The sequence below is a fragment of the Rhinolophus sinicus genome, chromosome 8, assembly GCF_057876585.1.
Source record: "Rhinolophus sinicus isolate RSI-liver-muscle chromosome 8, RSI-T2T, whole genome shotgun sequence".
Taxonomy (NCBI): Eukaryota; Metazoa; Chordata; class Mammalia; order Chiroptera; family Rhinolophidae; genus Rhinolophus; species Rhinolophus sinicus.
Genome location: NC_142508.1, coordinates 10,525,904 through 10,553,419, shown reverse-complemented (window position 1 = coordinate 10,553,419; position 27,516 = coordinate 10,525,904). Strand labels below are relative to the sequence as shown.

The window sequence follows — 27,516 nt, the reverse complement described above, 5'->3', positions numbered from 1 at the left end:
CCCCACACTATACTTCAAGCTCCTTAAAAGTTTGGCCATTGTTTGAAAATATGTGTAACTTCTGATGTAACTGTGTGTGTGTGGGGAGGGAGGGTTGGAGAATGAAAACAAAAATATTGAAGTTATGAATTATTTGGACATAAGTATTGAGATTTATTTTTATTTTTGTAATGATGCCATATTTATGCAATAAAGACATTTGCAAACAATTTTTATATATTAAGTCCTTGGGAAATGAACCCATTTATTTACTTAAAAAGCAAATCATTGACTTTAAAAATCAATTTTTTTTCATTGGCGAAATCCTTACAAAATTTCCGACTTGCAAGAGAACCTTCCCCCTTATTCTTCATGCTCCATCATTCATCATAGAGTACCTTCAAGGAGGCAAAATTCATGCTGCCTCTACGGTATCTTTTTTTCACATTTTCACAATTCTTTCCTTGTTTGCTCTTCACTATCTCTACTTCACCATCCTTTGACCCTCCCACCATATTTATTCCTGCTACAGGACCCCCGTCTCTAGTAGTAAAACCAGAGTTTTCGAAGCAGTTACTTAATTAACGCGCAGACACGGTAGAGCCCCGCCCCGTAGGAGGAGTCAACACAGGAGGACCGAATTAGATGGTCGGTCGTTAACAAATGAACCCTCAATATTTTCAGAGGAGCTACACGCACACAAAGGCCCAATCAGAGGCCGCGGTTCTAGGAGTTTTGAGGGGCGGGGCTTCACAAGAGCCCTCCCACCTCCCAGCCTCCCGCCGGGGCCGTCGGAGCCTCGCGGGCATCGGCAGGCCCCGCCCCCTGGCCTGGCGCGGCGGCTATTGGGCGGCGAGCTCCCTGCCGTCGTCTCAGTTGCTGGGAGAGAGGGCGAGGGCGGGGGCGGATCCGGAGGTGGGTCGGGGGCTCAAGAGAAAAGCGGGGAGGCGAGGGCGGGCTGGGCGGATTCGAAGATCGCCGCGGCGGTTGGCGAAGCGGACGGAGCACGTCCTCCGCGGTGCGAGGAACGGTCCCTGCTGACAGATCCCCTTCTTCCGGCCGCGCCACCCGGGAGGCGGATCCCCGGGGCCTGAGGAGGCTTCTTCGGCCCGGCCCTCGCTCCCTCCCTCTCCCACGGGTCACCCGAGCGGCCTGTGACGACGAGGAGAAGGAGGAGGAGAAGGAGGAGGAGGTCGTCGGGGGCGGCAGCGGGCGGAGACCGCGCTCCCCCTTCCCCGGCGGCGGCGGCGGCGGCGGCGGCGGCGGGGGCAGGACAATGGAGGTGGCTGTGGAGAAGGCAGCGACGGCGGCCGTGGCGGCTTCGGCGGCGGCCGCCGGGGGGCCCTCGGCGGCGCCGAGCGGGGAGAACGAGGCCGAGAGTCGGCAGGGCCCGGACTCGGAGCGCGGAGGCGAGGCGGCCCGGCTCAACCTGTTGGACACTTGCGCCGTGTGCCACCAGAATATCCAGAGCCGGGCGCCCAAGCTGCTGCCCTGCCTGCACTCCTTCTGCCAGCGCTGCCTGCCCGCTCCCCAGCGCTACCTCATGCTGCCCGCGCCCATGTTGGGCTCGGCCGAGACCCCACCGCCAGTCCCTGGCCCCGGCTCGCCGGCCAGCGGCTCCTCGCGGTTCGCTACCCAAGGTGAGAGGCGGGCGCGGGGGAGCCCAGGGAGGGCGTCGGGGAGACGGGCGCCCTTGTGCTGCGCGACTCGCTGTCATGTCGCCGCCGCCAGGGGTGCGCGACGGGGGAGGGGCGAGAAGGAGGGTCTGTGTTGGCGGCGGTGACATGGAGGGCCCGCGCTCGCTGTGCGGCGTGCCGCGCGCCCCGCGAGCAACTTCCACGGGTGCCGTGGACTTGGCCGCGCTGCTGCTCCTGCCCCTCGGCATTCCCCTCCAGGGTTGGGTGGCCCACGCGACCCGCACTTTTGAAAACCTCTGTCGGAGTTTGCTGTAGTCTGTATCTCGGGTTCTTTGCCAACTGCATCTAGTTAACGGCTACCCTCTGCCTCCCCCCAAAGCTTTGTCCAGGTGCATACGATCCTAATCACCTCGTATACACGCACGTTTTTTTGAGCTGGAGTGGGGAGGCAGGGATGAAGATGAAGTGATGGTGACTTTCTTTGATGACTGATTACAGATCAGTTGCCGTCTATTTTCTGTCTTGTACGTTTCGTGTTCTTTACCTTCATAAGAACCCAGTTCTCTTCCCCTCTGCTGTGGACAAAGGAACTAAGAGGCGGTGTTTTGTTGTCTTTCTCTTTCGAAGATTTTATTTTTGAGACGGTAAAAGGTAAAGAGAAATAGAACAAAGTGATTTGGGGTGCAGGATTTTTCTTGTATTTTGTAGACAGCAACTGGAAATGTTGAAGTTACTGTTCTTTGTAGTGTTTGTTACTGTATAATGAGACTTTTGACAGGTAGTTCCCATTGGTAACGTTAACAGGTTTGAAACATTTAAAGTTAGTCAAAGTAACCACAGTAATTATTTTTCTTGTAGAATACTTGAGGTTTTTAAATTTTAGTATTGCAAATATTTGAGCACCTTCTCTTAAAAATACAAAGTAACTGGAAAAGGGATTGTTCATTTCTAATACTTGTTTCCTTTTTAGAGGGACTAGTTGATTTGAGATAAAATGCTAATTAAATAATTGAGCTAAGTCAAAGTGTATATGAAATTAATTAATGTTTTAAATAAGTGGTAGTGTTAGACTCCTCATTTAATTATATGCTAGAACCAGTATCTAGTGGAGGGAGATAATTTTCCATGGGTCTTTCTCTGTTTCTGCAGGTCCTGCCAGTGGTGACTGCCCTTTGTTTGTATTTTTAAAGGATGTTTGTGTAAGGAACAGCCTTAGAAGAGTGTCTTCCATCAGAGCAAAGAGCAGGCATGCATATGGTCCAGTGGAATAAAGATAAATGTCTCCTTCTGGAGTAAAAGGCAGGCATGCTTATTGCTCATCATAAAAGATTGGGGTTCCCTAAGCTTAGGTTTCCTCTCATGTAACAACCCATTGCCTGTGCAGGTGTCATCTGGCCCTCTTCACCTTGCCTGGTAAGAGCTGGGACTCTGGAAACCAGTGCAAAAATGTTGGTGCTTCGGCTTACGCTATTATTGTAAGTAATAAAATGCCCTTTGTCTGTGACTCCTGAATCTCGTGTTTTCTACTAGCATCCGTGGTAAGCTACATTGTTAGCTTGTGGTATGGAGAATAAAATCTCAGATCCTTCATACTATTAGTTTGGTGCAAAGTAATTGGTTTAAAAGGTTAAAATAATTGCAAAAACCGTAATTACTTTTGCACCACTCTAATAGTTTGCTCAGATGTGGCCCACCTGTTGGAAAGTTAGTACAAGTGAAACAGTTCTTAATTTTTAGACAGATTTTAAGGTTTCTTATATTGCTATTTTAAATGGTTAAACAGGCAACTAGCCAATTAGGATCTGAATTTTGCATAATTCTAGAATTAAGATATATTGTGTGCCTGGCCATGACATTCAGACCTGAAGGAATGAGAATTTGGATAATGAAACCTCTGATCCTCAATTCTGAGACAAGTTTGCAGTTCCAGATTTCTCAAAATGTTCTATATAATCCCAGTCCCCAACTATTTTTTATCTTTGTATGTGTATTGTAAGCAAGAGTTCAAGGAAAGCATTTAAATTTTTCTACTAAGAAAAAGCATTAACAAATGATATTTGCACATACACCTCAAAAAAGTTAGGGTTATCTTCAATAAATTAAAAATATTTTCCTGAGTCTTATTGACTGGGATATTTCCTCCCCTCTCCTTGCAAACTTATTTTAATACCAGCCGAAACAAAAGTTTAGACAATACATTTTAGAACTAAATAGATAGGGTTCATTTGATCATCTGTTCCTCATTCTCCTAATGAGCTTGTGGGTACAGGCATCGTGGATCAAACTACAATACCTACAGGCACTGAGCTGGTAATTGAGATGGAAAACTAGGAGCCTGGGGTTAAAATAATTGGGGGGAGGGAGGGCAAACTAGGCTCCTGTGGATTCTCATGTGAGTGCAGGGCCATTGTTGAAGGATCTTTTTTTTTTTTTTTTTAACTTTTATGAGAAGTCTGAAGTCTGGATTTTTGGATTTTTGTGAAAAATTTCTCTAGAAATTTAGATCTTGGCAGGTAATTAAAAAACCCACACAGGCACATTCTATAGACCAACAAAACAAAACAAACAAGAAACCAGTTTGGTTTAGGCCACATATCATGCTGCAGTTATAGATTTAGGTAGGGGTTTTCAAATTTTAGCTCTTCTAGAATCACCTGGTATACTTGTTAAAAATTGATTTCTAGGCCCCTCTCCCCAGAGAGCCCAATTTGGCATAGATTTAGAATTCTAGAGTATAATAGTAAACCCAAGTGTTTCTTTAGCTCAAGCAGTATTACATTCCAAAATACAGGTGATCGTAAAAGGATTCTTTAGAAAATTAAGACCAAAATTCAAAGCGTAGAGTAGTAGTTCTCAACACTGTCAGACCTAGTGTCCCTTTCTAGTATGTGCTTTCTGGTGTTCCCTATATTATCCTAAATGAAATTTATGGAAAAGCAATTCTTCCTAACACATTTAAATATCAAAATCAACATAATGCTTTAACTTTAAAAAAAGAAAGCTAATTTATAACAAAAAAGTATTATAATTTATAAATGCTCAGACGCAATTACACTAGCCACCATGCCCCCATTGAGAACGCTGGTCTTGTTGACTGGCCAAATAATTCTCCAGATAATCCACCAAAAGGAAACGGTTTATTTGGAAAAAAGAAAAAGAAACAGAACCGAGGAGTGCATGCACACTCACCAGCAGGTCTTGCCCACTGGCCACCCACGTGGGAAGAAGAGATGAGTCCAACATGGCTACCCGCTTTCCCCACCTCCTTCCCCGGAGGTTACCATAGAGTTCAACAGGAAGTCAAGACTAGAGAGTTAACAAGGGGCCCATCTCCATCCTTAGTCCTCCCAGCTCTACGGTTAAGCGTCTTAAGATGTCAGTTCACTTTCAACAGTGTAAACTCCTTTTCTAAGGCTACCATTTGGAAGGAATGAGGGTGAGTGACCACAAGCTAAAGTTGGATGACTACCTCAGCCCTTGTCATTTTCTTAGTATGCAGTTACATCCAGGAAAGAGGGGAGAGCTTAGAAAACAGATTTTCTTTAGGTACATTATAGATACATTAAGTTAGGAGACAACCTGATCTTGGAGAAATGTTAGAACATTGTGCAGTATTCTGTGGTGTTGATGTACCGTTCAACCAAAGAGTAGCAAATTACTAAGAGCTATTTTTAAAAAACACGTTCAAAAGCATACTTTTGAAAGGGGTCACATTATTTTTCAAGGGAGTATAAAATAAGAGAATCCATCAGTTTTCTTAGGCTACTAATTGGCCGTCTATAAGATATGTAACTGTCAGTTCTGAGAGCTGATTTCTTTTGGTTCTTGGCAAAAAATATAAATCATTTTATGAGTACAAGATACAATGACAAAGGATTAATAGTATTTAAGGTTGATTCATATTATCTATATCAGTTTTATACACAACAGTTCTGTATACACTATTCACCTGTTGATGGAAATACTGTTGTTTTCAGTTTGGGGCTGCCACGAATAAAATTGTTCTAAATATTTGTAGGTAAGTGTTCATGTGGGTATGTTTTTATTTCCTTCGGTAAATACTTAGAATTGAAATTTCTTTTTGCGTCATAAATGTGTTTACCTAGGTTGTACTACACTTTGCGTTCCCTCCAGCCATGTATGAGAGTTCAAGTTGGTTCATATCCTCGCCAATTTGGGTGGTGGTAGTCTTTAATTTTAGCCCTTCTGGTGTGCATGAAGGAGTATCTAATGGTTTTAATTTTTATTTCCCTGATGAGTAATCATGCACATATTTTTCCTGTGCTCGTTGGCCATTTTTATATCTCTTTCGATAAAATTTCAGTTGTAAGCCTTGCAAATTTTAAAAATTAGGTACTTTGTCTTATTGAAAAATAAAAATTCTTTATATTCCGCATCTTGGTCCTGTTAGGTACATGTATTGCTAGTATTTTCTCCCACTCTGGTAGCTTGGTTGTTCATTTTCTTAATGGTGTCTTTTGAAAATATGAAGTTTTCAATTTTGTCTGGTTTATCATTTTTTTTCTTTTATGATTAGTGATTTGTGTTCTATCCAACAATTCTGTGCCTACTCCAAGTTTACTAAGATTTTCTCCCATTTTTTTTTCTTTCAGTATTTTTATAGTTTTAGCTTTATACTTAGATCTGTAATCCATTTTGAGTAATTTTTGTGTTAGGTAAGGTTTGAGGTTCATATATTTTTTTAAACTTTTTATTTAATGTTAAGTGTGTTTTTCCAGGGCCCATCAGCTCCAAGTCAAGTAGTTGTTTTAATCTAATTGTGGAGGGCACAGTTCACAGTGGCCCATGCAGGGATCGATCTGGCAACTCTGGTGTTACTAGCATCGCCCTCTAACCAACTGAGCTAACCAGCTGCCCCCAAGGTTCATATTTTTAACCATAGTTAAAGCACCATTTATTGAATAGAGCATGTTCTCATTATATTACTTTGACATTTTTGTAACAAGTCAAACATACATGTATGGTTCTATTTCTGTACTCTATTCTGTTCTATTGATCTATCTGTTGAGTACTATCTGTACAGTTTTTTATTGCTGGGCTTTCTCAGCAAAATTTGAAATTGGAAAATTTTGTTCTTTGTCAAAATTGTTTCGGCTCTTTGAAGTCATTTGCATTTCTTTATAAATTTTATAATCAGCTTGTCAATTTCTACACAAAAGCCTGCTATGATTTTGATTTGAATTGCTTTGAATCTAGATACGAATTTGAGGATGATCTTAACAATATTGACTTTGCCTATCCATGAACATGTTTTATCTCCCATTTATTATTTATTTATTTTTAAAGATTTTATTGGGGAAGGAGAACAGGACTTTATTGGGGAACAGTGTGTACGTCCAGGATTTTTTTTTTCCAAGTCAAGTTGTTGTCCTTTCAGTCTTAGTTGTGGAGGGTGTCATTCAGCTTCAAGTTGTTGTCCTTTCAGTCTTAGTTGTGGAGGGCGCAGCTCAGCTCCAGGTCCAGTTGCCGTTTTCTAGTTGCAGGGGGCACAGCCCACCTTCCCTTGCAGGACTTTAGGAATCAAACTGGCAACCTTGTGGTTGAGAGGATGCACTCCAACCAACTGAGCCATCCGGGAGGCAGCTCAGCTCAAGGTGCCATGGGACTTGAGGAATTGAACTGGCAACCTTGTGGTTGAGAGCCCACTGGCCCATGTGGGAATCGAACCGGTAGCCTTCGGAGTTAGGAGCATGGAGCTCTAACCGCCTGAGACACCAGGCTGGCCCTCTCCCATTTATTTAGATCATTAGTTTCTCTCAGCACTATTTTATTTTTGTGGTCTTGCACAATTTTTGTTTATTCTAAAATATTTTATGCTAATGTTTATTAAAGGTGTTTTTTAAATTTTTATTTCCAGTTTGTTGCTAGGATGTTGAAATACAATTAACTTTTTTTTTTTTTTTTAAAGGGAACAGGACTTTATTGGGGAACAGTGTGTACTTCCATGAGTTTTTCCAAGTGAACTTGTCCTTTCAATGTTAGTTGTGGAGGGAACAGCTCAGCTCCCGGTCCTGTTGCCGTTGTTAGTTGCAGGGGGCACAGCCCACCATCCCTTGCGGGAGTAGAGGAATCAAACCAGCAACTTTGTGGTTGAGAGCCCACTGGCCCATGTGGGAATCGAACCAGCAGCCTTTGGCATTAGGAGCATGGAGCTCCAACTGCCTGAGCCACCGGGCGGTCCTACGATTGACTTTTATATGTTGATTGTATTGGATTTTCTTTTCTTTTTGCTAAATTCAGTTATTAAATCTAGTAGTTTTTTATAGATTTCTTAGGATCTTCTACATAGACTATCATATTGCCTGTAGGTAGTTATACTTCTTTCTTGCCTTTCTTTATAATTGTCATTTTCTTCCATTATTGCCCTAGCTAGAACCTCCAGTACAAGATTAAATGAGCGATGATGTTATTTCTGAATGGTGAAAAACATTCAGTTTTTTCACCATTATTATGTTAGCTCTGTTCGTTTTCTTAATAGATGTTCATTGTCATAATTAAGAAGTTTCCTTCTATTTCTAGTGTGTCAGGGGTTTTTATCATGAATAGATAATGAGTTTGGCTAAATTCATATTCTATACAGTATCTATTAAAATGATCATGTGGTTTTTCTCTTTTTTTTTGTTAATGTGGTGAATTACATTGATTTCCAAGATGTTAAACCAATCTTGCATTCTTGATATATATATTGACCCCACTTGGTCATGATATAGTATCCTTTTATTATACTTCTGGATTTGATTTGCAAGTATTTTAAGAATTTTTTTTGTTCATGAGGAATATTGGTGATATAATTTTCCTGTATCTTTCTTTGCTTTTGGTATCAAGGTAATACTGGCCTTAAAATGTGGTGTAAGGTGTTCCTCCATCTCTATTTTATGAAAGAACTTTTGTAAAATTAGTATTAATTCTTCTTTAAGTATTTGTCAGAATTCACTGATGACTCCATCTGGGCTTGGAGTTTTCTTTATGGGAAGGTTTTGATTAGGAATTCAGTGTATTTAATAGATATAGGGCTATTCAGGTTTTCTATTTCATGGTAAATTGTTTGAAGAAAATTGTTTCATCTAATTGGTACATTTATTGGCATAAAGTTGTTCACAATATTCTCTTATCCTTTTATTGTTTTCAGGAGCTGAATGATGTCCTCTGTTCTATTTGTAATTTGTGTTTACTCTTTTTTTCCTTGTTTACTATTACTGAGAGCTTATCATCTAACTTTTGCCTTTGTTAGTCTTATTTGTTTGCTTTAAAGGTATAGTTTTTCTTTCCAAGCCACCTTAAACAAATTTTGTGTCATTTTTATTAACATAGATTTTGTGTTGTTTCCATTAAAAATATTTTAAAATTTCTCTTGCAATTTTTTTTCCCTATGACCGTTGTTTTGCTTGGAAGTGTGTTAATTTATAGGTGTACGGGAGATGTTCTAGATAGCTTGTTCCATTATAGTAAAAATACTAAGATTAAAATTTTTGAAGTTTATTGAGACATTTTATGTTCTAGCATATCATATCACTTCTTGCTGAGTGTTCCATGTGCATTTGAAAAGAATTTAAGTTCTACATTTGTTGCATGTAGTGTTCTGTAAATGTCAATTAGGTCGAGTTGGTCGATAGTGTTGTAAAACTCTATTCTTTTTTTGTTTGTTTACTTCTATTATGGAGAAAGGAATGTTAAAATCTTCAACAATGATTATTGATTTATATCTCTATTTCTTTAATCTGGTTAGTTTTTGCTGCAGGTATTTGGAAGCTTTGTCTTACTGATGAATTGCCTGCCGCTTTTAACACTATGAAATGTCCTTTATCTCATATTTTTCATGAAGCCTACATTGTCTTATATTAATATAGCTGCACCAGATTTCTTTGTGCTTGAATGGTATATTTTTTCATCCTTTTTACTTTTAGCTTTTATATATAAAGTGTGTCTTTTGTAGATAGTGGAGAGTTGTATCTAGTTTTTTAATCCAAGTTGTAAATTTTTGCTTTTGATTGTTCATTCCATTTACATTTTAAGTAATTATTTGTTGTTACACAGCAGCCTACCCATCTGTCCCGTCGTACCTGCGCCCAAAGGAAGGAGAGTCTGTGAGACGGATCCTTTCAGGGACTTTGCTTCACCTTTGTGCTTGCACCTTATGTCTCCCTGTTTGGCCCCAAAGGATGGCTGGTTAGTCAATGACAGGGAAGATTCCTCAAGGGAGGAACAACCTAAGACAGGTACAGTCGCATAGGGGCCATCTGGAGAACTCACGGGGTTGATAGAGGTGGGCATAGACCCCCACCTTCCCCCGTCTAAGGAGAGCTTCTGCCTCTGTGGCTGTATTCCTTCCCACAACCTGGTTGGGAAGAGATTCAGTGATGTGATAACATCAGTTCTCCATCTATTCATATCAGTAAGTTTCAGCATAAAGTTTTTGCCCCTTGGGGACGTAATACAATAGTAATACAATAATTACTAAGTAATACAATGTTACTAAGTAATAATTAGTAATACAGTAATTACAAGAAATCCTGGGACTTTTGGTTCCGGCTGCCTGCAGGCAAGGGTGATTGGTTTGAATCCGTTTCCTAGTATAATGTATGGAATTCACAGATCTTGAGATTAACAAGCTTTACTTCCTCATTTTTTAACCAATAAAAGCCATGCGTTGGCCTGATTCGGGGCTCAGTCCTTGAGACTTGAGTCCCTTGGCCCCGCTTGAACTCTATTCTTGGCTACTGTCTTTCTTAACCCTATGCCGCCCTTCTCGCTTCCCACAGCTCTTGTTGTGTAGGATGCGACAATTGTTAGTATGATCCAGTTTAGACTAGCATCTTTTTGTTTTCTCTCTGTTCTTGCTGGGCCTCTGGTATCTTTGCTCTTCTCTCAATCCCTTAGCAGCTACTCTCTGGTAAGCTTTTTGAAGTCTCATTCTATGCAGTGTGGTAACCTTCAGCCAAGGACTTGAAGAAATCCTACTGGTGCCTTTCCTCTGTAGAGCTCCCCTCTCCAGTGCTTATCTTGTTTCATTGCCCCAAATTCTCTGGCTACTTAGCTATGTTCTGCTTAGGCTGTAGCTCCCTGTGTCACGGCGAGGAACTAGTTCCTAGGCCAAGAATCAAGACATTTTAGGGCCTCACCTCCTGAGTTTCCCTTTTTTCAGGGATCAAGGGAAATTGCATTGCCTATTGTCCAATTGCCTCATATATTCTTCCCAGTTACATTTAGTTATTCATGGAAGGCAAGTCTGTCTCAGTACTAGTTGCCCTGTCCTGGTGGAAAGTTGGCATCAGAAGACATTTTAAAATTGCATTACATCTGTATACTCAAATATGGGTAATTTGCAAACTTTAGTTCTTGGATCTGTAGATTTCTGTCTCTGATTTTTCTTAGAGACCTCACCAAGTTAGACTGGATGCATGAGTCTCTCATTTCTTCCTGTAACCTTGATCCCTTTCTCAAAATTACTCCTGTATTTTCAAGTATATGCTAGACCAGTACTCTCCAAAATGAGATGTACCACATTCTGAGGTAAAATATAATCCACTGAAGTGAAGGAAAACATTAGTGCTTCTCTGCATAAATTAAGCTTTAAAGTACTTGATATGTAGATTGCCATGGTCACGTGACTAAGCATGTCAAATGGCTGCATTTCGCATATAGTATACGAAGTATCCTGAGAGCGGAGGCAAGTACCTTGGTGAGAGTTAGCAATAAGCCCACTCTTGGCATATGTAGCAACAAGGGATGCATGTCTTAGGAAGTGGTGTGCATGTTAATTGCCATTTGCCCTCTTAAATGAGGCAGTCTCTTGTGCTGTACAACCTATGAAACTGTTGCCCTGGAAGTAATGGGATTTCTGTACAGCAGACTCCCCTGTGTTTTTTTTACTGTCACAAATTGTAACAATTTTCATATACTTGGTTTGTAGAATTACGAATTGTAACATCTGTTTTTATCCAAAATGACTGTCAAAAGAGTGAAGATCATGGTAGGCCATTACCAGGACCCTGGCATAAAACCATCTAATCTCAGTTCCTGGGGAAGTCCCATATGGAGGCCACTCACAAAAGCCCCTCAGTTTGAGTAGTCTGGAAAGTCCCTGAGTTGTACGATGTAGGGCACATGTGCCACAGCTGTAAAAAGTGGTCCCAATCCCAATTAACATCATGTCCTTCCATTTAAGTGTATAATCAAGGGCAAGTGCTGATGACTTGGCTTTTCCCCAGTTTAGAGAAATACAGAAGGCTGAGCCCGGAGAAACCAGGGCTACTCATATTTGATGGCTTCTTTAGTGTTGTGTAGAGGGATAGGTATGTAGTTGTCGTTCCTGGCGCCTGGCTGTGCAACCAGTGATGGATTAGTTGGCAAGGAGATCCATGTTCCATAGAAAGTTGTAACTGTTGCTGCCCCATTTTGTGTTTCATTTTACTGGGTGTATGACATTGATGGAGTTATGCTTTTCCACCAGCCTTAATGACTTGAATCTTTGCAGTCTCATTTTCAGCTACAATAAAGATGATACTACATAATATACAAGCATAACAGCATTTGAGTGGCAGAACTAATACTTTGTAGGCTCTTTGTCAGTCTTGTGAGGTTAACAGCAATGATTAACTAAATCTAACAAGACCTGGGCCTAAAAGTTTCAAAATTAACAAGAAGACTCATTGAAATTGATTGACATCCTCTATGTTAATGATGAATCATGTTTAAGTGTATATTACTCTTGGACCATTAGCTGATAGTAGTATGAAGCTATCATGATTAGCAAGCCATTTAAAAGTATATTTCATTCTGATTTCATTCTTTAACAATGTCATGTTTATGTGATTTATTATGTACAAGATACACTAGTCTTGTAGTTATATGTACATGTGTACAATAAGTAGGGTACATGTTCAAATATTTGTTTCAAACGACACGTGAACATATAACCATCAACTGAATTGCCTCAGTGTTTTTGTGTGTTCATCTAATCTTTCAAAACGTTTTTCAAATCCTCATCTTTGAAGTTGTGAAATTATTCCTCAAAGAACTTTGTTCTGTTTTTTTCCTAATACAACTGACCCTTGAACAACATGGGTTTGAACTGAGCAGATCCCCTAATACATGGATTTTAAAAAATGCATACCTGTATTGTTATCAGTCTGTGGTTGGGAGTCCACGGATGCAGAGGGCCAACTCTGTGCTTTGATCTGTGCCATTTTGTATAGGTAAGGAGCATCCACAGATTTTTGGTATCCACTGAGGGTCCTGAAACTAATCTCCCACAGATACTTGGTAGAGTCAAGTTATATTCGGATTTCCAACTGCACCAGGGTGTGTGTGTGTGTGTGTGTGTGTGTTGGTGCCTCTAACCCCGACGTTGTTCAGACATCAACTGTATAAATGGTCCATAGGTACTCATGTCATTGTGTAATAAATTTAAAAGGAAAATGTCATATAGTAATTAGGACTCAAATACCGGAAGATCTTTATTGTACTTTGTTTATGGATGAATAGTCTCCCTGGGATCTCTTGATTATATATTCAACATTAAGCATAATCAGGAAGAGAGCCTATATATAGCCCATGAGATTCCTAGTGTCTATCTGTTTGTACTGGGGCATATTGATTTAAGTTTCTGTCATCAGTCTTCTAGATTTGACTTGTTTGTACGTGCTTTGCTTTTCCTAATCTCAGCTTTCCCCCCCATCTTTTGGTGTAAAGGTCTACTTCTCTGACCCTTCTGTTTTGGTCTCCTTGTTGTCTTCCCTCTGTTCTCTTACCTCCCACTCGGAAGAGCGGAGTGAGGACACCTAGGACTAACCTTCAGGAATTCTGATAGGTAGTGACTACTAGCTAAGGATGAACCGACAAGGGAGACTAAGAAGAGGTAGGAGAAAACCAGGAAAAAGTCATATCATGGAAGCCAAGGAAAGAAAGTATTAAAGGCAGCATTATTTTTTGTCATGCTCCTGCAAGGTCAGGTAAGAGGCCCAAAACATTTTTAGGGTTAGAAATGTAGCAGTCATGCAAAAACATATTTTACTAGAGAGGCAGAAGGGAAAACCATATTGGGGTGGGTTGAACAGTGGGTGGTAGGTAAAGAGATGTAGATGGAAAGTTTAGACAACTCTGTAGAGAAGTTTACTTCTGAAGTAGAGGAGAGAGAGAAGGCAATATCTGGGGAGAAAAAAATACAGTGCTGAGGCTTAAGCATGTTTAAATGAAAGTGGAAAGGATCTACTTAAGTGAGCTACTGAATATAACGAAAAGAGATCTGTGAGCATGGGAAGCTTCTGAGAAGGCAGGAAAGAATTGATCTAAAGCACAGGTGGAGAAATTGGTGATTTTGGATAGGAGAGACATTTTATTATGAACAAGCAAGAAGGCAAGAATAGGTGTAAATATAGAAGGTTTGTCTGTGTGTTCACAAAGTGGATGGCGTTTCCCAATGAAATGTAGAACCATAACAGGTCATGTTGAAGCCCATTTCCTACTGGAGATTACAAATTTATAGTGATACTGTCTGTCTTCTTACAGGGCTACTCAGCACCTCTCTGAAAGAGTATTTTAGCGCAGTGCTACTCAACGTGTGGTCCACAAATTGTTAATATGGGGTCTGAAATGAGACAGAGTTTGCCACAGGAAAGTTTGAGTGAGCTGGGACAGTCCGGTGCCTAAGGTTCTTGGGAATAATTCCATGAAAGAACAGAACCCTACACTGAGAAGAAACTGCTGCAAATAAACACAAGTTGACCAGGGTAGGAATTTAGGGGTGTAGAAAAGAAAAGGCTCAGATAATGGGGGAGGGGGCAATGGAGGACGCAGAGCTCAGAAAGTATTAGTGAAGTGTATACACTAAGGTACTATAGGTTTGAGTACTTTGTGGGGAAAAGACAAAAGGAAACCCTAAAACTCTGAATCCAGGAAAGCAATCTTAGCCTGTTATAACTCCTATGTAGGGAATTGCTATTACAAGTACAGGAAAACCCATTCTACAGTAACATGAATTATAGAAAGACCAAGGTGTCTGCTATCTTTATTAGATCTGTTATTCAGACTATTGTTGTCCTCTTTTTTTCCTTATAACATCTTTGGTGTAAAACCACAGTACTTCCTATAAGTCTGTTATCAGACTTTGTTGGAGAAGGTGCAGCCATGGCTCACACTTTGGTGTTCTAACATCCCCAGGAGGAAAATTCTTCCTTGCCCACTCTGTCTCAGCCGTAGAGGAATGACAGCATATCTTACTATCAGATCTGCCATTATACCTATATTCTTGAGAGTTCTCTCCACCTGCTAGCCAGCCCTTGTTAACCCGATCCATTGATGTGGTTAATAATTACCTGTGTTAAACTTACTGTTTTTCAAACTTAATGTGTGCTTTCTCTCTCCTTATTGGATCCAGACTGATGCATCATTTTTGGCAAAAGTCATGTGTCTTTTTCAGTGCTTTACATTAGGAAACATCTCATTCTGTTCCATTATTGTTAGTGTTGACTTTGGTCGCTTATTTACGGCAGCGGTGAACTGCCAGAATTCTCCACTCTACAGATATCTCCACCTCTCACTCCCATAATTAATAGGTAACTTCCTGGGAGATACCCTGGGGTTTGTGTGACTATTCTGTTCCCCAAAACCTTATATTGGCATCCACTGATGATTGTTGCCTTCAGCTGTTATTACTGTGATGTTGCAAAATGGTGACTTTTCTGTTTTTTAATTGATAGTCTACTGTATGGGTGACATTTTCCTTTTCCATTTATTTGCCTATCATTATGGGCTGATGAAATTTGTAAAATTTAATATATTATCCATTCCTTTCATTATTGTGATAATATTGTTTCCATTTGGGCAGTAGGAGCCCCTTCAAGATGACATCTTGTCCTTGGGCAGACCCCTATTTTTGAGCACTTACTTACCATCTGGCAAAACAGTGTCTAGATTCCTCTTGTACTTGTTCTGCGCTATCCTGGGTCATTTCTCCCAGGAACCCCAATTCCTTAGTTTAATGAAGTCCAATTTATCTTTTATGAAGTTTTCTTTTGTGCTGGATCTAAGAAATACTTACCTAATATAGACATTTTCTCCTTGAAGTTTCATAGTTTTACGTTTTACATTTAGGTCTATGATCCATTTTGGATTAATTTTCTATGTCGTTACGAAGTATGAATTCGAGTTCATTTTCCATATGGATATTTAATTTTTCCACCACTGCTGTTGAAAAGGCTGTCCTTTCTCTACTGCACTGCCTTGGTCAAATATCAGTTATCCATGTCTGTCTGGCTTATTTGTGGGCTCTTTGTTCTGTTCCGTTTGTCTTTATGTCAATACCATGCTGTTGAATCTATGTCATCGCCAAAAGCTCTTCTGCCAGGAAGGCAACAGGGAGGATGTTGTGCAGGGAATTCTGATGTCTGACTGTAGAACTGAATGTGATGGTGGGTGGTGGGGTCGGGTAACAAAGCAGCCTGTACTTGCTCTACGCTCTGCCAGTGTACATAGAGTACAGCCATTCAGGAACTTATGGAATAAGAGTTCACACGCATCTTGCATGAGGAAGCTACTAGAGAATAAGTTTCAGACAGCCAAGAAATAGCTTAATAGGATCATCGATTGCTTTATAAAAATTCATCGGGGAATCAAAGGATATTATTACTTTAAAGGGATGTAGAGGGAATACGGTGTAAGGATGGTATGAAGGGAAGAAAGTTAATTTTTTTTTTTTTAGGTAGTGAAAAAGCAGTTTATTAGAAGAAAAAGTACATTTCAAAGAAAGAGAAGTGGGCCCGAGCAGAAAGCAGTGGCTCAAGGGCCATTATTAGAAGAGAAAGTACACTCCGAAGAGTTTGGAGCGAGCCCCATGCAAAGGCAAGTCCCAAGAGACTCAAAGGCCAGGAGTTAAAATTTCTGTATTGCTCATACTAGGGAACAGACAGTATCTAATAAAGAGAAGGCAAAGGTTACATAAAGGTATTAGTATAAAGATAACCATTAGGACAAAAATCCAAACCTTTCTAGGTAGCTGTCAAAAGAAATTGGGGGAGGGGAGGGAAAAAAGGAAACAAACAATGAAATAATTTATAGATTTTCTTTATAACAGAATTGAGATCATATCAGTCATATCAGTAACTGGGTTAACTGGCCTATTAAGAGAAAAAAAATTTTTTCAGCTTAACTAGCATAACAAAATCCAACTCTGTGCTCAATGCAAACGATATAAATACAAAACTGAAAGACTCAGGAAGGTTAAGAATAGAGGTTAGGCAAAGAAAATGCCAGACAAATCAAATAAAACGAAAACAGAGGTCACTATTTTCATGTTGCACAAAGTAGAATTCAGGCTAGAAATCATTAAAGAGGCAGGACATATTATAAGGCTACAAGCTTTAAGTCTCAATGAAGATGTATTATTGGTACATGGATATTAATGATAACTTTGATTTTTTTTTTTTTAATAACTTTTGTTTTTAAAAAAAGTTTCGGAAGAGTCAATAAGACTTGGAAATAAATTAGTAATAGAAGACTTAAACGCTCTCTGTTAAAGATAGATCAAGTGGGCAAACATTTTTATAAGGCTATTGAAGACCTAAATAATACAGCAAAATGTGGATCTCATGGTTGTCTATTGCATATGAGAGAATACATCTTCTTTGCAAATGAACCCAGAACACTGAAGAAAAATGATTATTGACATATAAAGAAAACTCCCCGAAATTTCTCCCTAAAATACACAGCGTTTTGGTTTTTTGTTTTTTTTTTGTTTTTTTTTTGAGTAAAAATCAGTTTAAAAAATTCAAAAAGGCCCTTCCATCTGGAAACAACAAACGTGCTGCCAAACAACTCATGACTTAAAGTGAAAATACAAACAGAATTGCTAGATTTTTTGACACATCAGAACCAAGAGGTTACAGTAGGGGTCAGTTAACTTTTTTTATAGAAGGATAGATAGTAAATATTTTTGGCCCATATGGTCTCTGTTTCAACTTTTACACTCTTCTGTAGTAGCATGAAAGCAACCGGACAATATATAAATGAATATGGCTGTGTTCCAATAAAACTTTATTTACAAAAACAGGTGGTATGTTGAATAATGGTTCATGAACTATAGTTTGCCAACCTCTGTGTTGAGCTAAAGCAATCATGAGAGAATTCTTAGCATCACATCAGTGAAAATATTCAAAAAAGTAGAAGAGCAACCAAATAAACCAAAAGAATCCAAAAGGAAAGATTTATAATGATAAAGGTAATAATGAGTTCTAGATAACAGAAAAAGAGAACAAATACATCAATTTTTGGTTCTTTGAAGTTTTTTTTGTCCGTGAAACAGCTCATTAGCTAACTAAATTTTTAAAAAGTAGAAACCTTACATACAATGAGAAAGTAACCATTAAACAGAAAATTTAAATATTTCTTTTAAGATAACCTTATGAAAATAGGTTTGAAAAATGATGATGAAAAGAGTCATTTTATAAGAAATCAATTTGTCACAACTGACCCCAGAAGAGAGGCAGTTTAAGCAGACCAGTTTTCATAGAAGAAATGGCAAATATTACAAAGTGGCTCTCCACAAAAGTTCCAGGCCCATATGGATTTATAGTGGAGGGCCAATGAAACAGATAATCTCAGTGCTACTTCAGTTGTTTCAACATATAGAAAAAGAAGGTAAATTTCTAACTTCTTTATGAAGCGTTTATAACATCAATACTAAAGCCTAGAAAATATTTCACAGATACACAGAATGATCAGTGTCATTAATGAATATTAATATAAAACTGAGAACAATATGAGTAACAAGAAATAAGTACGAGAGAGAAAACATTTATATTTAAAAAAGAAACAATAAAAAATTAAAAATGCCTACCAATGGAGGCAGGAGAGACTAGAGAAGGGATTAGGGCGGTAAACTAGACCTGGGTCATGTAACTTCTATTCCAGTATTGATTTTGGAACGTTATAAATATGTTATATAACAAATAACTAAAGTATTAGCCCCTCCCCTCCCCCACAAAAACCACCCTGAAATAATGAACATTATATATAATCAACCAGGTAGTTTTACTAACATAGTAAAGGATTATTTCAGCCAATTTAAAATCACAATATTAATCACAATATTAATATTAACCTAGTAGACCATATCCTGAACACAAAAAGAAGTCTTATATTTCATGAAGTGGCCTAGTTTTAGTTTTATATTGATATGGTACTTTGAAAGTAGATTACATGTGGCATAGAGCAAATAGATAATTTATGTTAATGTCATTAGACAAAGACATTGCCAGGATAATGATGAGGGAAAGTCCAGGGTGGGAGCTTGCAGCAGGCAGAGAAAGACTGGAGCTGGAGGATCGACTTCAGGTTTCAGAGACTGCATCTGAGTAAACGTAAAATTCATAGACTACTTGATAGTTTTGAACTTATTAAAAGGGACTTACAATTCCGTTGGAAAGTTTGGGGCCAATTGAGTGATGAATACCTAAAGAGTAAGCAAAGAAAAAAATGCAGGAAGTGTTAATTACTAAGAACAAAATCAATAGAGAAAGGAAATATAATTGTAATAGGCTCTGTGGCTCAGTTGTGAATATTATTAAATGTTCTGATTTAATGGAAAACTAATAGAAATAAATGTTAGGAGGATGAAGAGGGAAAGAGGGTTAGACTGGGCTTATCCATCATCTTCTATTGTACAGTTGAACAGGGAACTAACTCTGTTTGTTTAATAATGTATTAGTAAAATTAAAGAAAATTGTTAGAAGTATGTTGATTAATAGGTCAGGGCAAATTAAATTATTCTGAAAGTAGAAACAGTCTCTCAAAATCATACCCACAGCAGTATATAGTTAGTAAAGCTCGTCTTATAAAGTAAGATTTGAATCCCAAGGTGTTTTTTTTTACTGAAAAGTAGAATACCTGGTCAGTAGGGTATATGAATCTTCTTTACCAATCCTCGTATACCAACCAGATGTGGGCACTCACCACCGTTTGGAGTCATCACTGTTTTTCGTTTTGGGAAATCTGGTGGGTGTTTCTTCTTTGGATCGGATATGCTTTCCCCAAGTACCAGTTAGGTTGAGCACTTTTCATACGCATATTGACCATTTGGATTTCAGCTATTGTGAAGTGCTTGCTCGAGTCTTCTTTTCCATCTTTCTGTTGGGTTGTTTATTAATTTAGTAAGAGTTCTTTAATAGCTATCTTCTCCCATTTCTATTTCTCTCAACATTTTTTTTTTTAATAGGGCCTTTGAACCAAACAATTTTATTAATCTTTCTTTGTGGTTAGTGCTTTAGTTTTACTAAGAATCTTTCCATACTTATTTTCCTATAAAAGCTTTATAGTTTTGCCCTTTACATTTAGATTTTTGTTTCAACTGCAGTTGATTTATATATATGGCAATAGGTGTGGAGTCTGCTTTCATTTTTTGCCAGCTGTCCCAGCACCATTACTGAAAATACCATTCGTTTCCCTATGCACTGCCATCGATAGCAGTTTCTAGATATTTATATATGCATGAGTCTATTTCTCAGCACTTAATCTCTGATTCTGGTCTATTGGTCTATCTGCCACTCCCTGAATCAATGCCATGCTCTCTTAATCACTGTGTCTTTACAATAGGTTTTGATAGTTGGTAAAGTGGGTCCTAATGTAACCCCCACCCCCACCACTTGGAGTTATTCTTCAGAAAACCTTCTGACTATTTTCAGCTGTTTGAGTTACCAAATAAATTTTAGAATCCACTTTCAAGTTCCACAAAAAAACCTGAGAGGATATTGATTTTGATAAATTGTTAGATCAATTTGGGGAGAATTTATGTTTGTAATGTTGAGTTTTCTAATCCCTAGATGTGCTATTACATTTCTTATTATGTTTTCTTTAGTGACTCATCGAACACTTATAATTATTTCCATGGGGATTTTAAGCATATTCTCTTAGGAATTTTCCTAGGTGATAGTTTTTGGTGCTGTTATAAATGTCCTATTTTAATTATATTTTCACCTTTTTATTCCTGGTAAATAATTTTTACCTTTTTGTTCATGGTGGAAACAAATGTGTTTAAATATTTATTTCTTTTCACTAACTTTGTTGACTCATACTAACTCTAGTAATGTCACTGTAGCTTTGTTTGGCTCTTCTACATATATAGTCGTATCATCTACATGTAATCATATAATATCATCTGTGAATCACAACACTTTTTATTTCATCATTCTAATCCTTAAACCTTTTCCTTTCCTTGATTTACTGTTCTGCATAAAATCTCCAGTACATTGTTAAATGAAAATACCATTGGACATCTTTGTCTTGTTCCTGAGCTCAGACAGAAAACTTGAAAGATTATACCATTAAATATGAACTTTGCTGTAGGGTTTTTATAGATATCTTTTATAAGAATGTTGTTTTGATATCTTAAACATATAATAAACATATAATACACTATATTGTTTTAATAGCCTACTATTCACCCCATTGGTGAGGGCGAGATTCCCACCCTTGGGTTAAGAATGGCTCAACACAACACCCAACACTGGACAGATGAAATTGACAGCAATTTATTAGTCACATATAGTCAGGCCTGGCGAGGAGGACACCACATGCCATGCAAGACCACGTGGGGGTTCCATTTGGGGCAGAATGAAGAACCAGGTACTGTGGGAGGCAGGCTGTGTATGTACTGGGACGGAAGTGAGGTGCTCCCTGGTTCCCACAGAGGATGTGATTGGCTTGTTTGAATAATTCTGTAAGCGGGCAGGAAATTGAAACCCACTATTCAAGGATAAGCAGAAACTGTGCCTGGTCCTGTTGATAAAGGAAGGGATGTTTTCTTAGGGGACCTTATCTGTGGGAGGACAGAGTAGAGAGGAACTTGTGGGGAGGCTCTTGAGGCCCTCCCAATTTTATCAGAATTGAGGCAACACATATTAAGCCTTAATTTTACGCCTTAAACCAGTCCATTTATCCCTAATAGCCACAAAAGTTTTTGTTTCTTTAAAATCATGAGTAGATTTTTTAAAGCAATCAAACACCTTTTCTGTATCTAGTGAGAGGATAATGTTTTCATCTGTTATGTGGTGAATTCAAAGAATTGATTTCCTAATAATAACAAAATGATCGTGCATTCCGAAGGCGACATCTATGTAGTGATGGTATATTATCCTTTTTACATGTTGCAGAATTTGGTTTGCTAATATTTTATGGTTTTTGCTTCTATGTTTATGAGTTATGTGGCCTGTGATTTTCCTTTTTTATACTATGAGTTTTCCTGCAGTTATGTGGGCTTCATAAAATGAAATGCAGAGTACTACCTTTTTCAATTCTCTGAAAGAATTTTTATAAGCTTGGAATTAAAGTGTTTCTTGATACATGGTAGCAATCAGGGCTCGGGTTTTTCTTGGCGGGAAGATTTTTGACTCCTGATTCAATTTTAGAGGCTTATCAGTAAGACTCTTCAGGTTTTCTATTTCACTTCAGACACTATGGTAGTTTCATTTTTTTTATAGGAATTTGTATATTTCATAATAAATTTTCAATTTTATCGATACAAGTAGTTCATTATAACCGCGTACTAATTCTTCATATCTGTATTATCTAAAGTTATGATGCCCTCTTTCATTCCAAGTGCTGGTTTTATAGGTGTGTGCTCTGCCATCTCGCATCATTCATGCACGTGTTCCCTCCTTCCCCACCTGCCTTTCCTCCTCTCTCTCTCCCCCCCCCGCCCCCCAGCCTTCCTTCCCACCAGAGGTTTTCAATTTTATATTCAATTTTATTGATTTTATTTTTCTACTTTCTTTGGGTTTATTTTACTATGCATTATCAACTTTTTGAATACTTTTTTTTGTGGTAAAGTATACATAACAAAATTTATCATTTTCACCATTTTTAAGTGTACAATTCTGTGGCATTAAGTACATTTACAATGTGGGTAACTAACCATCACCACTATTTTCAGAACTTTCTCATCATCCTAAACTGAAACGCTTTACTCATTTAAGCAATAACTTACCTTCCCCTTCCCTGGCCCCTGGTAATTCTCTGTCCTTATGAATTTCCCTATTCTAGATACCTCATAGAAGTGTAATTATATTTGTTCTTTTTTGTCTAGCTTATTTTATTTAGTGTAATATTTTCAAGGTTTGTCCATGTTGTAGCATATAAAAAGAATTTCATTTTTATGGCTGGTTAATATTCCATTTTATGGATACAGCCCCTTTTATTTATCCATCCATGTGTTGATGGACCCTTGGGTTCTTTCCACCTTTTGGCTTGCGTGAGTAATGCTACTATGAATATTGGTGTACAAGTATCTGTTTTAGTCCTTGTTTTCAATTTTAGTCCTTGTTTTCAATTCTGTTGGGTTCATACTTAGGAGTAGAATTGCCAGATCATATAGTTATTCTATGTTTAACTTTTTGAGGAACTACCAAACTGTTTTCCACACTGGCTACGCCATTTTACATCTCACCAGCAATGTACAGGAATCTAATTTCTCCACATCGTCAGCAGTGCTTGTTTTCCCTTTTTCAAAATTGATAATAGCCATCCTTGTGGATGTGAAGTTGAGATAAGAACGTCATGGGCAGTCAGGGATAGGACCACAGTGGAGGACATCAAGGCCAAAGAGAACAGTTGCAAAGTAGCTGACAGGAAAATGTAGAGAAGGGAACTGGGAGGGAGGGGCTACCATACATCAACCAAGACACCAGCCCAGGTACAGGGGGGCCGGTCAGCTTCTGGTAAACAACTTCAAAATTGTAGACTCAAGGACATATAGTCCCCGGCGCATTCCGTTTTCGGATCACCCCTCTCTGGAGAGTTTTTCTCTTGCGCTTTACTATCCTCCATTCTCAACAAGGAATACATACAAATTTTGCAAAATAGCTTGGAAAAGTCACAAATGGACTGCTCCAGCTATCAACAAGCAAAAATCAGTAATCCCTGAGGAGTGGGGAAAACTTGAGTTCCAGAGTTGCCATAATAACAAGATCTCTTGGAGTTTATCTTGCTTGGAGTTTGTTGAGATTCCTGGATGTGTAGTTTCATGTTTTTCATCAAATTTAGGAAGCCATCATTCAAATATTTGCCCCTTTAGCTCTACCTCTTCTGGAATTCCCATGGTGTGGGATACCATCAAACATGTATATACAAGTCCCTCAGGTTCTGTTCATTTTTCTTCATTCTTTTTTTATTGTACTCCTCAGACTGGATAATTTCAATTGCGTTATCTTCAGGTTTGCTGATTCTTTTTTCTTCCTGTTCAAATCTGCCATTTCTGTCAAATTCTCTTTTCCTATGAATGAGCTATGTTTCCTGGTTTCTTTGTATGCTTTGTAATTTTTTGTTGAGAACTGGACATTTTGAGTATTGTGGTAACTCTGGAAATCAAATTCTTCCCCTCCTCAGGGATTGATTTTGTTTCCTGTTGAGGTCTTCAGTTGTCTCTTTGTATAGTGACTTTTCCAAACTATTTTTTCAAATCCTTTGTTGCGTGTGTTACTGACGTATTGTATTATCTTGGCACTCAGCCTGTGACATCTCAGAGGTTTCTTTAAATGTGTAGGTTTTTTTTGTCTGTTTGTTTGTTTTAAGTGTATATTCCTATTTAAATGTTCTGATAGATGCCACCAGAGAATCTCCTGTAGCCTGAGGGAGCGGAATAAAGTCAAACATCCCAGCTGGCCCTCAGGGTACCCCCATACTAACCAAATGACCCAACCCCCAAATTTTAGAGTGCAAAGTCCTTATTGTCTACCTGGTACCAGCAAGCCGCTTTAGGAAAGCCAGCAGCTGTCCACACATTGCAGCAGGATTAAGGAATTGGGGCATGGTAGCTGGTTCACGCAAGCAGCTTTCTTACCAAAGTTCAGCAGCCTCTCCCGTTACTAAGCATTTCTCCGGTTGCTGTAAATGTCAGAGTGAGTGCTAGGGTTCTGAAATAGTTTTTTTCCAGCTTAATGGGTATTGCTGGAGGGCCCAATCCCTGAAGCTGTCATGTTTTATGACATCATTTGCTGCCATTTTTGCTGCTATTCTAATTTCTCATATAATTTCAGGATAAATAGGTAATTCTTTCTTTTTAGTTAATTTTTAGAGAGGCAGTTAGGGTCATTGTCACTGCCATTGGTGGCAAAGGATTTGTTTGTTGAGTATCCTATGAACTCATAGATTTAAAAAAGAATATTGAATGCATTTTAATCAGTCATTATTCCTTTTGCCCTTCAGATTTTCTAAATTTGCTGCAACCCTCTTTCTCTTTAACTATTCCTTGCCTTCTAGTATAACAGTCTATCCCAGTCTCACTATGTATGCACCGTAAGTCTGCCACAGATTGGGAATCAACAGTTTTTTTCCCTTTAATGGGGTAAAGGGTATTTAGAAACCAAATAACCTGGATGCTCCTGCGATGTGATCACTTCTAAGCCTTTTGAGACTGGACAGAATTAGGAAATACATTTTTAGAAATTCATTTGTGTGTATTGATATTTCTAAGTCAGTTTTACACTTCAAGATTTTTATTTGACTTCTTTGATTTCACATTGTATTTCTTATTCTACTGAAAACGTTTGCTCTAATAACACAATTAATGTTTATTTAAACCAACCATTAACTAAATTGTTTCCTTTATCTGCAGAAAATTTATTACTTTCATAACACTACCAATATTATTCTTAATAAATTCTACCTAATGTAGCTTAAAATTGCTTTGCAGTTTTTATTTAAAAAAAAAAAAAGGAAAAACTGACAGTATACTTAATACAGATGCAAATAGCCATCAGGAAAAGATGTTAAACCTTAATAAGGAGTATACAAATGAAAACTATACCAAGGTAAGTATTTTTCACCTATCAGGCAAAAATCCAAAAGTTTGTTAACTAACATACTCACTCAATTTATGAGACTTTGAGGAACTAAGTATTGCCATACATTTCTAATGAGGGTACATTTGGCAATTTCTAACAGAATTGCAGATTCCTTTACCCTTTAACCCACAAACCCCCTTCTCGGAATCTATTTTAAGGGTACACCTGCTATGAGTATAAAGTGATGTGTGGACAAAATTATTCATTATGTCATTTGTAATAGCAAAAAATTGGAAATGGAATTTATTGATAAGGAGTGGTTGTCAGGATATACTGTTAAATGAACAAAAGCAAGCCACGTTACTGTGTATATAGTTTACTACTTTTTGTACATGAAAATGTAGATATATTTGCAAAAAGAACTTCTGGAGAGAGAAAAAGAAAAACGTTACTGGAAGGATAAGCCAACAACATGGTTTAATAAAAATGGTTGTCTATAGGGAAGTGGTGTAGAAGGAAATGAAATGGGTAGAAGGACAGCGATAGAAGTGAAATCCGATATACTTTTGAATACAGTTTTTGAGTTTTGAACCATGTACATGTTTCACATATTCAAAAATTATTTTGAATTTTTAGTTTATAACTAAATAATAATAGTTATAAACTTATAACTAATATTTAGTTTATACCAAAATAAAAGCATAAACTCTAAAACTGTAAATGAACTAGTGAACCTAAAAAATATCAACTTGGCAACATAACAGTATATTGTTGTATTTCATTATCCAGTGTGACAGTTTATCTTTCAACTTGTGCATCTTAATTGATCTTTAAGGATATTTCAGCTGGATTTAGAGCTCCGGCTAGACAATTACTGTTTTTTATCTCTTGAAAGACACCTTTCTACTGTCTTCTGATTTCCATCGTTGCTGATGAGAAGTAGGCTGTCAGTCTTAGTTTTGTCTTTTTTGATGATACTCCATCTTTTTCCTTTGCTTTTAAGATTTTTCTGTTTTTCTTTGGTTTCTACAGGTTTGGTGTAATATATTTAATGTAGCTTCTTTTTAATCTACTTGGGATTCATTCATTTTGGAAAACTTATAGGATTTATCACTTCATTTCTACAAAATTCTTACCCATTATATTTTATCTCAGTACATCCTTTTGAGACAATCATTAAATACTTGTTACATGTTCTATATATATGTATTTCTGGACTCTTGTTCTGCTCCATTGTTTGTATTTCTGTTTTTACATGAGTACCACCCTGTTTTGATTACTTTGCTCTACAGTAAGTCTTGAAATTAGATCACTTAAGTCTTCCAAATTTGTTAGTTTTCAAGTTGCTATTCTTGGTCCTTTGCATTTTCATATCAATTTTAGGGTCCGTTTGTCAGTTTCTACAAAATGCCTGCTGGGATTTTAATTGAGATTGCATTGAATCTTTAGCTCAGCTTGCGGAGAAGGAACATCTTAACCATATTTAGTGTTCCAATCCAAGAACAATGTCCCATCTATTTGGGTGATCTTTGAGTTTTGTTTTGTTGTTTTCACTATACAGGTCTCACACATACTGTGCTAAAAGAATCCCTAAGTATTTCATGTGGCTTTTTGTGTGGATGCCTTATGGTTTTTTACAGATATGATTATGTTGCCTGTAAATATATGCGTAAACAATTTACTTCTTCCTTTCCAACCTATTTGCCTTTTATTTCTTTATCTTGCCTTTTGTACGAACTAAAACAGCTTGGAATAGAAGTTGTGGGCGTGGACATCCGTGGCTTCTTCCCAGTCACACAACATAGCATTTAGTATTTCGTCATTAAATATGTTAGGTGTAAGATTTTCATCAATTTAGGAAGTTTCCTTCTGTCCCTAGGTTGCTGGAAGTTTTTATTCTTGCATGGGTGTTGAGTTTTTCAAAGATGATGATAATGGCTTTTCTCCTTTATTTTGTTAATATTGTGAATTACTTTAATTGATTTGAATGCTCAACCAATCTTGCATTTTTGTAATAAACCCTATATAATCCCTTTTATGTATTTCTGCATTTGATTTTCTGGTATTTTGTTTATCATTTTTGTTCATCTTTGTTCATGAGAGATATTGGT

At 38.1% G+C, this 27,516-nt stretch overlaps 1 protein-coding gene across 4 annotated transcripts in view; it reads left to right on the top strand.

Moving 5' to 3' along the window:
* Positions 1–833: 833 nt before the first annotated feature.
* TRIM24 (tripartite motif containing 24) overlaps positions 834–27,516 on the top strand; it is an 83,471-nt gene continuing 56,788 nt past the window's right edge. Inside the window, exon 1 of one of the 4 annotated variants that reach the window (XM_088799907.1) lies at positions 834–1,619. In XM_088799907.1, the coding sequence (XP_088656033.1) occupies positions 1,256–1,619 (364 nt within the window). In that variant the 5' untranslated portion in view covers positions 834–1,255. The remainder of the gene's footprint in view (positions 1,620–27,516) is intronic. The other 3 variants (XM_088799906.1, XM_019750550.3, XM_019750540.3) reach the window with 3 other exon arrangements.